The 14,673-nt window shown below is 40.7% G+C and overlaps 1 protein-coding gene across 3 annotated transcripts in view; it reads left to right on the top strand.

Annotated features, from left to right (window-relative positions):
* The window catches only part of CTNND2 (catenin delta 2), a 1,106,103-nt gene that overhangs the window by 966,461 nt on the left and 124,969 nt on the right, over positions 1-14,673 (top strand). For all 3 annotated transcript variants that reach the window (XM_086362482.1, XM_086362480.1, XM_086362481.1), the window contains exon 15: positions 7,926-8,099. In XM_086362482.1, coding sequence (XP_086218608.1) covers positions 7,926-8,099 — 174 coding nt within the window. The remainder of the gene's footprint in view (positions 1-7,925; positions 8,100-14,673) is intronic.

Raw genomic sequence — 14,673 nt, 5'->3', positions numbered from 1 at the left:
CAGAGAGTGTTCATGCTTGATTCTGGAAAGTGTTTATGCTTAATTCTTGCAGGAGGCTTGAGTCAATGGCAATCTCAGTTTAACTTAATTTTATTATAGGTATTTAAGGAATTTAAGGTCATCACTATTCCTAGAGGGTCTGCCTACATGATCCTAAACTACAACGTGAAAGATTTGCCAAGCTACTTGGTTTTTTTCTTTTTTTAAATGAGGCCAGATTCCTTTTATGCCCTTAGGTCGTTAAATATATTTGTCATTTTCCCTGTCTTAGTCTCTGCTCTGGTCAGGAATGGCCCTTGAGGGTCCATAGCTGCCCACCTCAATAGCTTTCCTCCTTCTGAAAGATCTTCACTGCCTTGTTAGCGCTCTGATTCCTGCAAGCAGATATTTTACAATACTTGCCTCGATTTGTTATCAGTGGGAAAGGTGGTCTGAGTTACCCAGCCTGCCGTTGTCAAAAGCAGACGTCTCCGTCATTTCTGTTGTTGTCCTTTTACTGAACCCTTAGCTGCAGCATGTGGGGTCTCCTTTCCTGACCAGGGGGCAGGCCCTGGTCCCTGCACTGGGAGCTCAGAGTCTTATCCCCTGAACCAGAAGGGAAGTCCCTGCTTGGAGTTTTTAAAATAACCATTATTCCCTGCTTCCCCTCCCTTTCCTCCTCCCCTCCCCCGCCCCCCCCCCCGCCCCCCCATTAGCTGAATGGGATAATAAAACCCTGTCAGGACAAAATCAGTAACTGCTGTTCAAACCAAGTCAAGCGCAGGTGGTCAACAGGGGACAGACCTGGTCTAAGCGAAACTCGCTCAGTCGCGTCCAACTCTTTGCAACCCCAGTCCCTGGAATTCTCCAGGCCAAAATACTGGAGTGGGTATCCTTTCCCTTCTCCAGGGGATCTTCCCAACCCAGGGATCAAACCCAGGTCTCCCGCATTACAGACAGAATCTTTACCAGCTGAGCCACAAGGCAAACTCAAGAATACTGGCGTGGGTAGCCTATCCCTTCTCCAGCGGATCTTCCCCATCCAGGAATCGAACCAGGCTCTCCTGCACTGCAGCTGGTTTCTTTACCAAGTGAGCTATCTGCGTCTAGGCTGTTGCTTTTTAAAGTAGTCAGTCCCCACTGCAGCCTGATTTACCCAAACCCTGCATAAACGAACATTCTCTGACAGTTTACCACTTAGAGTCATCTTCTCTTCCTACATCTCTGATGTGTGACTTCAGCTGGGAGGCAAGAGTGGGCTTTTCCAATCCGCGTATTTTCCTGTCGCTGCGAATCCACTCGCTCTCTCTTGCAGTATCTCTGGCCTATTTGTTTTGCTGAAATCCCTTGAAAAGAAAAGTGAACCCACGCACACGCGGACTGTCATACTCTCGCCTATTTATTTTGCTGAAATCCCTTGAAAAGAAAAGTGAACCCACGCACACGCGGACTGTCATACTCTCTCGTTGGTGGGGAAATTTCGGCGGAAGAGATGCATTCCGCCGGTGAAGAGGCCTTTTCTGTTTGTGTTCCAAAGACACAGCAGTGAAAGTGCTTTTCTGTACAAAGGCTGCAATGGCTGTGACATCCATGGCAGAAGGAGCTATGTATTTTAGCACTCCTCCCAAAATGTAAATTCTTCTTCTGTGTAGGCGAGACCATTCTGTTACCATCTCCATGGTACCCAGCCCAGCGCCTTGAAAGTAGAGACTGCGGTGGCTGTAAGCTTTTGCAGAGGAAGCAGCTGAAATTCCCTTGTTAATTCTCCTATTCAGTAGGGACTTTTATGAATGTAATAACTGGACTTGTGAGCCGCCATGCCCTAAAAAATCCCATGTGTGCAGAGAACGTTGTATGAACATCCTTAATTTCCGGTTTTTTAACTTTCCCATTTTTATCTCTAAGTCAGACCTTTCTCTTCATATGAGGAACAAACGGCTTCCATGATTCCATCCTCAAACCAACTGAGAAAGGAATCTTTTTTTTAATATGTGTTTATTTATTTGGCTACATCAAGTCTAGTTGCATGGCACAGGCTCCTCTCTACTTGCTGCTGCAGACTCAGTGGCTGTGGCTTGTGGGCTTGGTTGCCCCACGGCATGTGGGACCTTATTCCCTGTGCCTGCCTGAGTGCTAAGTTGCTTTAGTCGTGTATGACTCTTTGCGACCCCATGGACTGTAGCCCGCCAGGCTACTCTGTCCATGGGATTCTGCAGGCAAGAATACTGGAGTGGGCTGCCATGCCCTCCTCCAGGGAAACTTCCAGACCCAGGGATCGAACCCGAGTCTCTTACATCTCCTACACTGGCAGGCAGATCGTTTACTACTGCGACACCTGTGAAGCCCCCAGTTCCCAGACCAGGGATGAAACTCGAGTTCCCTGCACTGCAAGGTGGGTTCTTAACCACTGGACCACCAGGGAAGTCCTGAGAGAAATCTTTTAAATAGAATTTAAGTCCTAAGGAGAAGTAAAAGTATTAAAAGCCATTCTAAAGAAAGGTTTAAAAAAAAAAAATCCCACCTTGAGCCCACTCCCACAGCTCTGTATTTTTCTTCCTCAGCAGACGCTCCTTACAATCAGTGGCCAGTGTGTCTCTTCTTCCCTGACCATGACTACATCAAAAAGCATCATGTACAGATTTCAGGAGCCACTTGGAATCTAATATGCGGGCATCTTATTCTCTTCCTTTTTTAAAATATTTGAGCACTACCTCTCAGAGAGAGATAATACATAATTTCAATTCTGGCAATTTTTAAAAGTAAGTGATATAAAGTGTTCACTGATTCATCTTACTGATATCAGTCATTCATTTACAGCCAGTAAAGAAAAATACTGGTACATAGGAAAAAACAAAATAATGCCATTTACAGCAACGTGGATAGACCAGGAGATGATCATACGAAGTGAAGTAAGTCAGAGGAAGACAAATCTGTTATCACTTACATATAGAATCTAAAAAATAGTAGAAATGAACTGACTTACAAAACAGAAACAGGCTCACAGACACCGAAGACAAGTTTGTGGTTACTGTAGCCCGCCAGCAACTCCGTCCATGGGATTTTCCAGGCAAGAGTACTGGAGTGGGTTGCCATTGCCTTCTCCGAATACTACACTGCTGTGGCTGCTGCTGCTAAGTCGCTTCAGTTGTGTCCCACTCTGTGCGACCCCACAGACGGCAGCGCACCAGGCTCCCCCGTCCCTGGGATTCTCCAGGCAAGAACACTGGAGTGGGCTGCCATTTCCTTCTCCAATGCATGAAAGTGAAAAGTAAAACTGAGTTCACTCAGTCATATCTGACTCTTCGTGACCCCATGGACTACATATAAAATATAAGCATAATAAGGATTTACTATATAGCACAGAGAACTGTGGGGTTTCCCTGGTGTTTCAGTGATAAAGAACCCACCTGCCAGTGCAGAAGATGTGGATTTGATCCTGGGTCAAGAAGATCCCCTGGAGAAGATTTAGGGTTAGGGTTGGGAAATGACCACCCACTCCAGTATTCTTGCCTGGGAAATCCCATGGACAGAGGAGCTGGTGGGTTACAGTCTTTGGGGTTACAAAAGAGTCAGACTTACCGACCGAACAACAGAGAACTATGTTCTATATCTTGTAATAATTTACAGTGGAAAATAGTCTGATAAATAAATAAATACACATATAACTGAAAAAAAAGTTCTGATTATATGCTATTGAATGTGGTGCTACTTGGGATGACAAACCAGCCTGTTTGTTCCGTGATCTACTCTCAATATAATCCTGCCTCACACACTGCTTCTTTACTGCCAGCCTGTCCTCAAGAAAGCTCCATGGCAGGAAAGCCACGGTGTAGCTGGAGGGTCCTCCTGCCTCTGAGATGACATTGTCTTAGTGCTTGCTGTGTGACGGTCTTGCTCAGCTCAGGCTGCTGTACCAAAATGCCCTAGACTACATGGCCTATACAACAGACGTTTATTACTCACAGCTCTGGAGGCTGCAGGTCCAAGGGACTGGCAGACTCTGTGTCTACTGAGAGCCCCTTTCCTTGTGTGAGTGTGTGTTTGTGTGTCGCCACTTGCAATGATGCAAACAATATGATCAACAAAAACCCTGTTGCTTTCTTGGAAATACCTTCTCTGTTGGTTGTGCCTTGGGTTCAGGACACAGAAAGTTCTCCCTCCTGACCGGGCAGCATTTTGTTTCTTTATATATTATTTTCATATTTCAAGTTCTTAGGAAAACTTTGGTAATATGCCCTGTTAAAAGTTAAAAGCAAAGAGTTAAAAAACAAATACAGTTTGCATAAGGCTTACTTATAAATTGGAGTTCTGTGTTCTTAGGATTAAAATAGCTGGGTGATCAGTGTTTTGGCTGTGTTAAAGACTTAGCCAGTGCTTGCCTTCTTCAATCCCTATGGCAGTTTTGAAGACATTTTAGGATAAATGCATCTTATATTTAAATTTATAAATGATGTATTTCCAGTATTTTGGTAAAAGAGTTGCATATCCCTTGACTTTTTGTGGATCTTTGCTCTAGGAGAAGGTTGGCATTAACAGTGTACAACTGTGGGATTGTTTTCATGACTTCAGTCTGATTCTCATGTCACCATGACCCTATAGTCCTGTGGGTATTGACTGGCTAGGTGACATGACAGCAGGTGTTAGCACAGCTCTTAAAGAAGACTTCCAGTCTTATATAGGTGATCAAAATCTATTTTATAATGGACAGTCAATCAATACTTCTTTCTCTATTAACTCAATAGAAGTTTGAGGAAAGTACCCAGATAAAGGCGGTATACCCTGGCTTTGAGATAGTTCTTTTTCCTCTGTATTGATGTGCCAGGGTGTCATCAGTGTTCTGAAATAGCACAGAATCCCCTTTGAACTCCTATCATTGCTGTCAAAGGCTATCTGTATTCACATCAGTTTTCCTTTTATTGCCTTCAGATTCTCTCTGTAGCCACTGAGAAAGGATTGTAATGAAAGGTATTTAAGATCTACATAGATCACATGTCAGGATGGAGGAAGACTGTCTACTGATTCAGCCATTTATCCTGTTTTATTGCACAGAAGTTAGAAAAAACGAACCAGATGAAACCCAGCAAATGATAACACAGCTTTTTTTTTTTTTGCACTTTTTATAGTTTGTCTGTCACATGTTGTAATGAGCATGCAAACATTGCTTCTCTGTATCTCCCTCTGTTATGTTGGCTCTTACAAGAGAGGGAAATTTCATCCATGTTGAGTTGAATGTTTATGCGAAATCTAAACCTTTATATGAACATGATAGCTTCAGAGTTTTAAGGAGATGACAAAATTGTGGTCCAGGCACGAGTTGGAAAAGAATTTCCAAACATGAGACAGAATGAGAGGGAAATAAAGTTTATTAGAGTGGGAGACGCTGTTAGAACAGCGGGCCAGCTCAAGGGAGAACCAGTGTTGAACAGGGGTCCTTAGCCCACTTTTATAACCAGGGTACACGGAGCGGGATGGGGGTCTTGCGGGTCATTTGCTGATTGGATGAGGCACGTATATCGGGTGAGGGGAAGAGTAAGACAAATACCTTCTCCCTATGGGGTAGGAGGGGAGAAGGCAATGGCACCCCACTCCAGTACTCCTGCCTGGAAAATCCCATGGATGGAGGAGCCTGGAAGGCTGCAGTCCATGGGGTCGCTGAGGGTCAGACATGACTGACTGACTTCACTTTCACTTTTCACTTTCATGCATTGGAGAAGGAAATGGCAACCCACTCCAGTGTTCTTGCCTGGAGAATCCCAGGGACAAGGCATCCTGGTGGGCTGCCGTCTATGGGGTCGCACAGAGTTGGACACGACTGAAGTGACTCAGCAGCAGCAGCATGAGGTAGGAGGGGAGACAGGTTATACTGCTCACGAGGACCTGAAATCCATTAATAATTACAACATGGGGGAAGGAAAGATGAAAAGGGTCTGTTTTTTCCATTCCTGCATTCCCAGACCCCCCTTGGTTTTGTCTGCTCTTTTGTCCTTGGGTCACTACAAAAAAAGAAAAAAAGAAAGAATTTTCCATTTCCTGTTGCAGTAGCAGAGAAATTCAGTCCCCGCAGCTGGTTTCTTTTGAGAAGCCAACATCACTCCTGCTTCAGCATCGAAGTTAACAAATTTGCGAAAGGACTGTTTCCTTTTGCCTGCTGCTCTCTTTCTATCCAGTGCAGTGAGCCAGCCTCAAATAATGAACCAAGAGCAATGTGACAAGTCTGGTTCACTTTCTTTTTTTTTTTTTTTTATGTATTTAAAAGAGATGAACTGGTTTCATTGATAGGCTGTGCACAGGTGTAAAGCCTTCTTTGAACAGTTTAGAAGTGGCTTAGGTTGAAAGAACAGGAAGGTCCACTTTGAGTGTTCTTGTTATAAAGTTGAGATTGAGTGACACTCTCATTGAAAATGACCTTTAATCGGATGTCTCACCCATTGATGGAATGTCATTCATGTCTGTTCTTTAGCCTTAACCTAAGCCGTATCATAATAGAGAAAAAGAAGGTATGGCTTTTTAATTTTTCTCTTGGAAAAGAAGGGATGAGATTCTTGCAATTCTTATTGTCTGTTAAAAAAGCTGTTATTATTTCTATTTTTCTATTTTTGTTTCAAGGATACAACATGAGCTATATTTTCTTCCAGGTAAAATTTCAGAATGAAGGCACTAACAGATTCTGAAATACAATTTTGTCTTCATAGATATACATACATGTATATGGACACATGCACATATATTTATAAACATAAAATATCTGTGAGAAGGTTTAGTATATATGTCATTTAGATTATATGTTCAGCAATCATTAACAAATACAAATAAGGAGTTAAATAACTTAATATTCCCGACGTAGTACTATAAAATCATCCTTCTGTTTTGCTATGGCTTTTCTCAAAAATGAATGTGGGAATATTTTTTCTACACATATTACTTCGTTTCTACCTTCATTATACCATTGCCTTCAACAAGATAAAGGCTGAATGTGATCAAAGATCAGAAGCATTATTGGAACTCAATATTTTTTAAATTATAAGAGTAATAGAACAGGCTATTAGAAATGTAGAAAAAAATGAAAGACATCCACACTTTGTAAATAGATATTTATTATCCTTACACTTTTTTATGATCATTTTACTTGGTACCCAGCACAAACCCTTCACAGCTTTGTGTCCTGCTTTGTTTATTTAACTTCTATTGTAAACCTTGATCCAAATTGCTACACGGTCTTCAAAGCTGTCATTTGTAAGGCTCTATTCATTTGCCTTTTGCATATAATCCATAACTTGAAATGTATGTGCAGTTACTTTTGAATTACATATTTTAACTCAGACTCAGTTCAAAGCAAACATCAGAATTTCTATAAGATCAAAATTTGCCTATAGCTCATGGCAGAGTGTCTAATAAACCTAATAAATCTAATAAACATTCTTTTCTCTTTTGTACATTCTGTCATTAGTTTAGTGCTCATAGATGCAGTGACAAAATATGTATTTTATAAGCGATTTAGAAATTTATCACAGTTAACACTTGCGTGTAAGAAGTGAGGGCACTTGATAGTCTCTAACTCCGATGCTATGCCGATCGTATGCTTAGCTTACTGTGAAGTATGCTGCCTTGATCTCTAGTCTTCCTCCATCCTGACCAATCAAAACTAGCGTACCTTTTCTCCTTCCTCCCTGTAATGGTTGCTAGAACTGTTCTCAGAGCACTTCACTGTTCTACTGCCAATTACATTCACTTCTGTACCTGCTCCACCCTCCATCAGAAGCTCTCAGTGGGCAGGAATGGCTCTCCCATTTTGGGTGGTCCTTGGACTGCTGATGCCATATCCTGCCTGCAGTTCTCCAAGTGTCATGACACCCTGCTTTGGTTTTCGTCTTGGATGTTTGCAGAGGGCAATGTTGGGAAGTGTGATGATGTTAAAGATGTGTACTCTCTCATTTCTCTTCCACCAGTGGGATGGAGTAGGACCTCTTCCAGACTGTGCAGAACCACCAAAAGGGATCCAGATGCTGTGGCACCCATCCATAGTCAAACCCTACCTCACACTGCTCTCTGAGTGCTCAAATGCAGACACGCTGGAAGGGGCGGCGGGCGCCCTGCAGAACTTGGCTGCAGGGAGCTGGAAGGTATGACTGGTTTGTTACAATAAGAAAGAAATCTGGAAGCACGAGAAGGTTCTTAGAAAATAAGAGAAGTCCAATTTTGAGAAGTGCTATTCTAATCAAGTTTTCTAAGGATGTTAGAGAAAAAAGAGTTCCACTGAACTGTTGGATTTAGAAATATATTTCTTTGAAAAAGTCTTCTTAAGGATGTCCTTGAAGATGCCTGCAAAACACAGAGGAATAGATGTCAGTATAGTCATGGAAGATGCTGTGATATGCTTTCCATTCTGTCTGTGTAGCTGAGTTCCTTTATTTTCAGAGGTGACTGGGAACATGTTGAGGCTTTTCAAAGCACTGTCACTGACAGAGCTGATTCCCAAACATCTCATAGAAAAACCCCTGTGAATCCTGTAATATCGTAGCTGGTCTCATCCCCAAAGGAAAAGAACCGCTTGCATTTTTAAATTATGGGATTACAGGGAAGAATAGTGTTACTAGTTATCTTTGGCAAAATGTTAAATTAAAGCAATTGTATGGTTGGGAAAGATACTAGGAGGATCTTTTTCTCTGGATTTTTATAAACACACAGTCTTCCTGATGGGTTCTCACAGAAGTTTTCATGACCTTCCTTTTGGGTAGAAAGGAGGGATTCATGATAACCAAGAATTCTTGAGTTTGGTCACTGCTAGTTCCATGAGCTAAATCGCCTTTTTGCATAAAAGAGTGTTAACCTCTTAGAAGAATGAGGGAATATGGGGAAAATATCAAGAGAGGGAGTTGAAACCTCAGCCTTCCATTTTCCATTCATTTAATATTCATACATCACTCCTTTCCTTACCATTCTTTTTTTTTCTTCAAAACAATATTGATATAGACACACAGCTCTAGATCACTCTCAGAAGCTCAGTACCATGGGTCCCACACATACTGGCTTCAGTATTGCCCTGCAAAAATACCTTCCTTCTCTTCTTACCAGATCTTCCAATACCTGCCTCTTGCCACTTCTCTGTCCCTGCCATCATCTTTTCCATTTCTACAATCTCAGCTGCAACACCATCTTTCCTGGGTGTGACTTTCCAGCTCTTGGGGCACAGCTCTTGAGACCCAGCCCCTGGTGATACTTCCCAGGAGCTGGCTACGTACTCATGCATGCCAGCCCCACATCTTCTCTTAAGAGTTTTAGGAATGAGCATAATTATTCCTTTCCCTCTCTGCCCTTAAGTCACCTCCAATGTTGTCCCTTAAGAATTCAGGTGGAGCGGGGATTGAAGTGAATTTGTCCTATGCTTTCATCCAAAGAAAAGTTTCAAAATTAGAGTCTTACCAGGCAGAATGCCAGAGGATAGCCTTGCAGAGCTAGGAAAGAGACAGTCATGGAAGTCAGTTCCTTGAACTTTTCCTGAGTCTTTACTTTCATCTAAAGTTAGGAGGCTTTGACTCCAGTCACAGTTCAAAACTTTTCTAAACTTTGTGGCTCTGGGAAAGTTAAAGCATCTCAATGTGTCCCAGGAGCATTGTCTTTAAGCAGAAACAGTCGTGGGTGGCTTCCCCAGACATCATGCAGGTCAGTCACAAAGCTGGATTCAAAGATGCAGGATGTCATAAGCCAAAGGGTTGTCATTTAACACCCAAGAACACTAAGTTGCTCTAAGTCCCCACCCGGCTCCCTTGCCTTGGAGGATGGATTAAAGGGGATGGGAAGGGATGCTCTCTAGAGCAGAGTCTGATCTGAAAGGCAAAGCCATCTAGATGATGGCAAGTTTGCCATATTTTGATTTGTTTAATGAATTATTATTTTTACTTGCCAAATAGTTAGGTTCTTATAAGAACAAGTTAAAAATGGAGAAATGTCTTTGAGCGCTAGAAGATGTTGATTGTAAGACTTCAACCTTTGCTTCAGAAGTTAAGCTCTGTATTCCATGTGTTCAGAAAATGAATTAGAAACCTGAAAAATTTATAAAGATGCAAATGAAACTTCTGAAGTTGAAAATGTAGCATCTTAAATGAAAAATACATGGAATGGAATCAATAGCAGATTAGACATTGCAAAAGAAAAGTTTAGTGAACTGAAAGACAGTGATTGTAAACTATAAAAAATGAAATACACAGGGAAAAAAAGGGAAAAAATGGATAGTGCATCAGTGAGTGAGCTTCAAGTGGCCTGATATATATATATTAATGGAGTCCGAAACAAGACAAGAGAGAAAGGAGAAAGAGAAAACTATTTGAAGAAATAAGGATTGAAAACATTCCAAATCTAATGAAAACCGCAAACTCACACATCTAAACAACTCAAGAAACTACCAGAAGCATTAAAAAGTTATATACCAAGGTACATTATAATCAGATTGCTCAAAATCAGAAATAAAGAGATAACCTTAAAAGCAGCCAGAGAAAAAAGACATGTCATGTAGCAAGGACACCTCCACATCATATTTAAGGATAAATATCTCCAGTTATTCAATTATTCCTTGTTGAGGTACTAAGGATGTCCTCTGGAAGAGAATCTGGTCTGTAAGACCTCTAAGAGCAGAAACTAGGTTCCATTTATTTCTTTGTACCCCACTGCTAAGCCCTATGCTTGGCTGAGCAATAATGCTAAGACACAAACATTTAACTGAACTAGTGTCTATGTCTATATGTCTTTCTTATGAATAGCAGTCTTTTATATTTATAAACATCCGTCAGTCACTAAGCAGTTAGTAGCGCATCTTTAGATGATCACAATTTATGATTCTTTTTTTGGTCCTTTGATTCAGATGGGAATATGTAATCAATAGGATATAAAATTGATATAAAGCAATTGTGGGAGAACTGTTTTCTTTTCAGTTTGCAGACTCATCGGTGTTTTTTAGGATGCATATTTTGATGTCATTGCCCAGTTCCACGATTCCTGAAGCATTGGACTTTGTATTTAATTTGGTGATTAAAGACATAGGCTCTGTGTCTTTAACACAGGCTCTCACATAACCAGGTCAGCTGGGTGAGCTGCTGAGATATGTCTGGGTCTTTAGGTGTTTGGAGTAATAAAATAATAAATTTACAATTTATACTATTTTATACTGATTTATAGTATGTTGATACTCAAAAATTCTCTCCTGCTTTGGGTTATATAATGAGAATTAAGGAAGAAGTCTGATAAAAATTCTCAGAATTTTCTAGCAGTAACATCTTTCTGACTGTTTCCAGTGCATTAACCTGAACATTAGTTATCCCCAGTGTAAAATTCATCCCCATATATCCAGATGCATTGAATTGGTAATTTTTTTATTATTAATAGAGACTACCGAGTAAGAGGCAGAATGCTCTACAACAGCTAAAATCAACATCACAAGAGCCGTTCTGTATTTTAGACACAGCTTAACAACTACGACCATTGGATTTCCCAGCCTTCATCAGATTTCAAGCAACAAATTTAAAAATGCAGTGAGTTACTCTTGTAAGCAGGCACACAGATCTGTGATAAGAAGAGCAAATAGATATCCTGATGGCAAAGTGAAAAGATAGGAGAGTTAGAAGAAGTAAATATAAGGATGCAAGAAATAAAAAAATGTCAGAGGCCATTCAGTGTTTTGACTATTTCATTTATTCTAATCACTGATGGTCATAATGCTGACTGTCATCAAGAAAGTGTTAAATGATTACTAGTAATTTTAGAAGACAAAGCATTTTGAAAAGACTTGTATTCCAACAGCTAAAGTAGAATTTTGACTCTCAGGGAGTCATCCTTGCTTATACAGAGCACTGGCCTTCCTGATGGCCAAGGCAAATCCTGGGCCAAGGCAAATGGCCTTTGGGGCATATTTGTGCATAGTTATAAATGTATGTGCTTGTATAAGAATTTTCTTATAAAAATACAAATACACAGGCATGCATAAAGGTCAATATCACATTATCATCATTCTTTGTACAATTTAGTAAGGTACCATGTTAAATGGTGGGAAGGGAAGATAGATAAGCTGTAGGAGTGAATTGAGAAGATTGTCATTATGCCAACACTGATAAATAGTTATTACTTTTTAAAGATGAGAATAGCTTATACCAAACCAAACAAACTTGAGCAATCAAAAGATTGACTGAGGACACACAAACAGCATCAGCATTACCGTCTAAACCTAGGGTTCTAAGAATGTGTATTTTGTAGCAACTGTTGAAATTTAGTGGTGTTCTTTAAGTGGCCTTAACTTTTATGATCCAAACAAAAGCAGAAATGTGAAGGTAGAACACCCGAATTTTACATGGAGAGCGCTTTTTATACACCTCATCATCTGAAACGATAACTTCTCTTTACGGGGAAATGTGCAGCATACTCTTCTGTGACAAATTGACTAGCAACTAGATCTTCATAATGGCCCCACATACTTTTTAAACTTTAAAACACTCATTACTTGGCTTATGAGCATCAGAAAAACATAATGGCAGAAGTGAAATGTTTTTCTTAGCTAACATGGACTTCAGTTACCTTTTCCTCATTTACAGTAAAACGATTTTGTCACAGAATATTAAAACAGTTGGATGTAGTCGTTTGAAGAGCTCCAAAATGTGAATGAATGCTCCCATTTGTGGTTTATTTATATCGTAGCTGAACTCTATGGAAACTCAGGATTAGAACTCTGTAAATACATCTGTTCTATTTCTTTAAAATCAAATATTTTAGACATCTTTGTATGGTCAGTTTTCTCCCTAAAATGTGACTGTTCTCAGAGAGTCTATTGTTTTCCCATTTATGTTCAGAGTTAGAGGAAATAAAGAGATACTTGGATATTAATCTGTTAATATTTAATGAAGTAACATGATAGTGACATAGATTTAGTGAGAAGGAAATAGAAGCCATGTGGCCCAAATGAATAAAAAATAAAGAGAATTGAGAAATTTGAGACTTGTTCCTAAGGGCAGGGAACTTAAGAGGGGCATTGGATTTAGTGTGGCTTAGCAATTGGTGTATCATTAAAAATGAACCAGGCTAAACGAGTGGAGTGGAACAAATAAAAGTAAATATCATGGCTTAACATCTAAGATAAAGATCATTGTCCTAGTAACAGTGGTATATAAAGCATGAGGTTGAAATGCAAAGAAACAGAGTCGTGAAAGATTATGATGAAAAAATGGGACGTGAGGCATCCTGCCTCATGCGTTAATAATTGGGTCAGAATAAACAGAGGTTATCTGAGGACTCTGCCTAGTTAGCAGGCTCCTAGACACAATGCATTCCCTTGGACATGATGACCAGCCTGAGGCTGGACCAACCTCAGGAGGAGACGGGGAAGAATAGGATCAAAGCCAGGCCATTGGTTCCAACCACACAGTATCTAGTGATTTCTCCTAGGACCCCACTAAGCAGTCCTGATGGTAAGGGCTGCATCTGTGTTATAAATGCCACACACATCCAAACCGAGAGTAAGCCCATTTTCGGACAGTCTGGCTTACTTTCATCAGTGTCACTGAATAGCAAAGTACTGAGTGATGGAATTACATTCAGAAATTATAGAAACAGCTAAAACTGGGGGATTGTCCCTTCTAGCCAAGATGCCAAGATGGAGTACCAAGCACCTTTAAGTAGCAATAACAGCAGCAACAGAAACAAACTGGAGAAATACATGAAACATTGGTTGTTACAACACTAAGCATTAGTCAATGAAGAAAGAGAGCTCTGAGAAACTGATCGCTGTCTTGAGAGAATTTGCAGACCATAGCACAAAGATTAAAAACCCAGGAGAAGCTCAGCGGACACTCAGAGCTAAGGAGATACAACTGGGAATCTAGGGAGACCAAGGTGGCTAGAGGTTGTAGTGAAAGTCAAAGTCATTCAGTCGTGTCCCACTCTTTGTGACCCCATGGACAATAGCCTGCCAGGCTCCTTTGTCCTTGGAATTCTCCAGGAAAGAACACTGGAGTGGGTAGCCATTCCCTTCTCCAGGGAATCTTCCCAACCCAGGGATCGAACTCAGGTCTCCCACATTGCAGGCGGGTTCTTTACCATCTGAGCCATAGGGAAGGCCAGAGCTTAAGGACAACGCTAAAGAAGAGAAAGTCACACCTAGAAAGAACCCCAGAAATCTTCAGAGGATCCCCTTCAGATATTCAGTAGAGAGCTGTCAGTGCATGCATGAGAGGGAAGTACCCAAGGCTGAAGAAAAAAATTCCTGAAATTATTAGACAAAAATGAAACTTGGCACTTACACAGGAATGGATATAGTGTGCGTTCCCAAGAGCCATACAGGAAAACCCTGTGATTCGTGGATCCTTGAGCATAGCACTCTCAGAGTCTTGCCTCGGTAATTAGGTATAATTAGCCCTGGACTAAATATGCTCTAGTCTTCCCTATCAGATCTTAAAAGTGAGATGCAGAGGATCAATAGTTTGCAAGTAAATTAACTGCATCCTAGACTAAAGTTTAAAAATACCTATAGGAATACAAAAATACCCAGCATCCAATGCATTAAAATTGAGAATGTCTGACATCCAGTTGAAAATAAACAAGAAAAAGTGATTCATGATGAGGAGAAAAATCAATCATTCAAAAGCAGTTCAAAACCAACCAAGATGTTAAAAATATCAGACAAGCAGTTATTATAATTCTACTCCATGTGTTCAAAAA

This window comes from Bos grunniens, chromosome 20 (genome assembly GCF_055505025.1).
Source record: "Bos grunniens cultivar Pamir isolate PY7600 chromosome 20, Bosgru_T2T1.0, whole genome shotgun sequence".
Lineage (NCBI taxonomy): Eukaryota > Metazoa > Chordata > Mammalia > Artiodactyla > Bovidae > Bos > Bos grunniens.
Note: the sequence above shows the minus strand (reverse complement) of the source record. Positions and strands in the feature narration are given on the sequence as shown.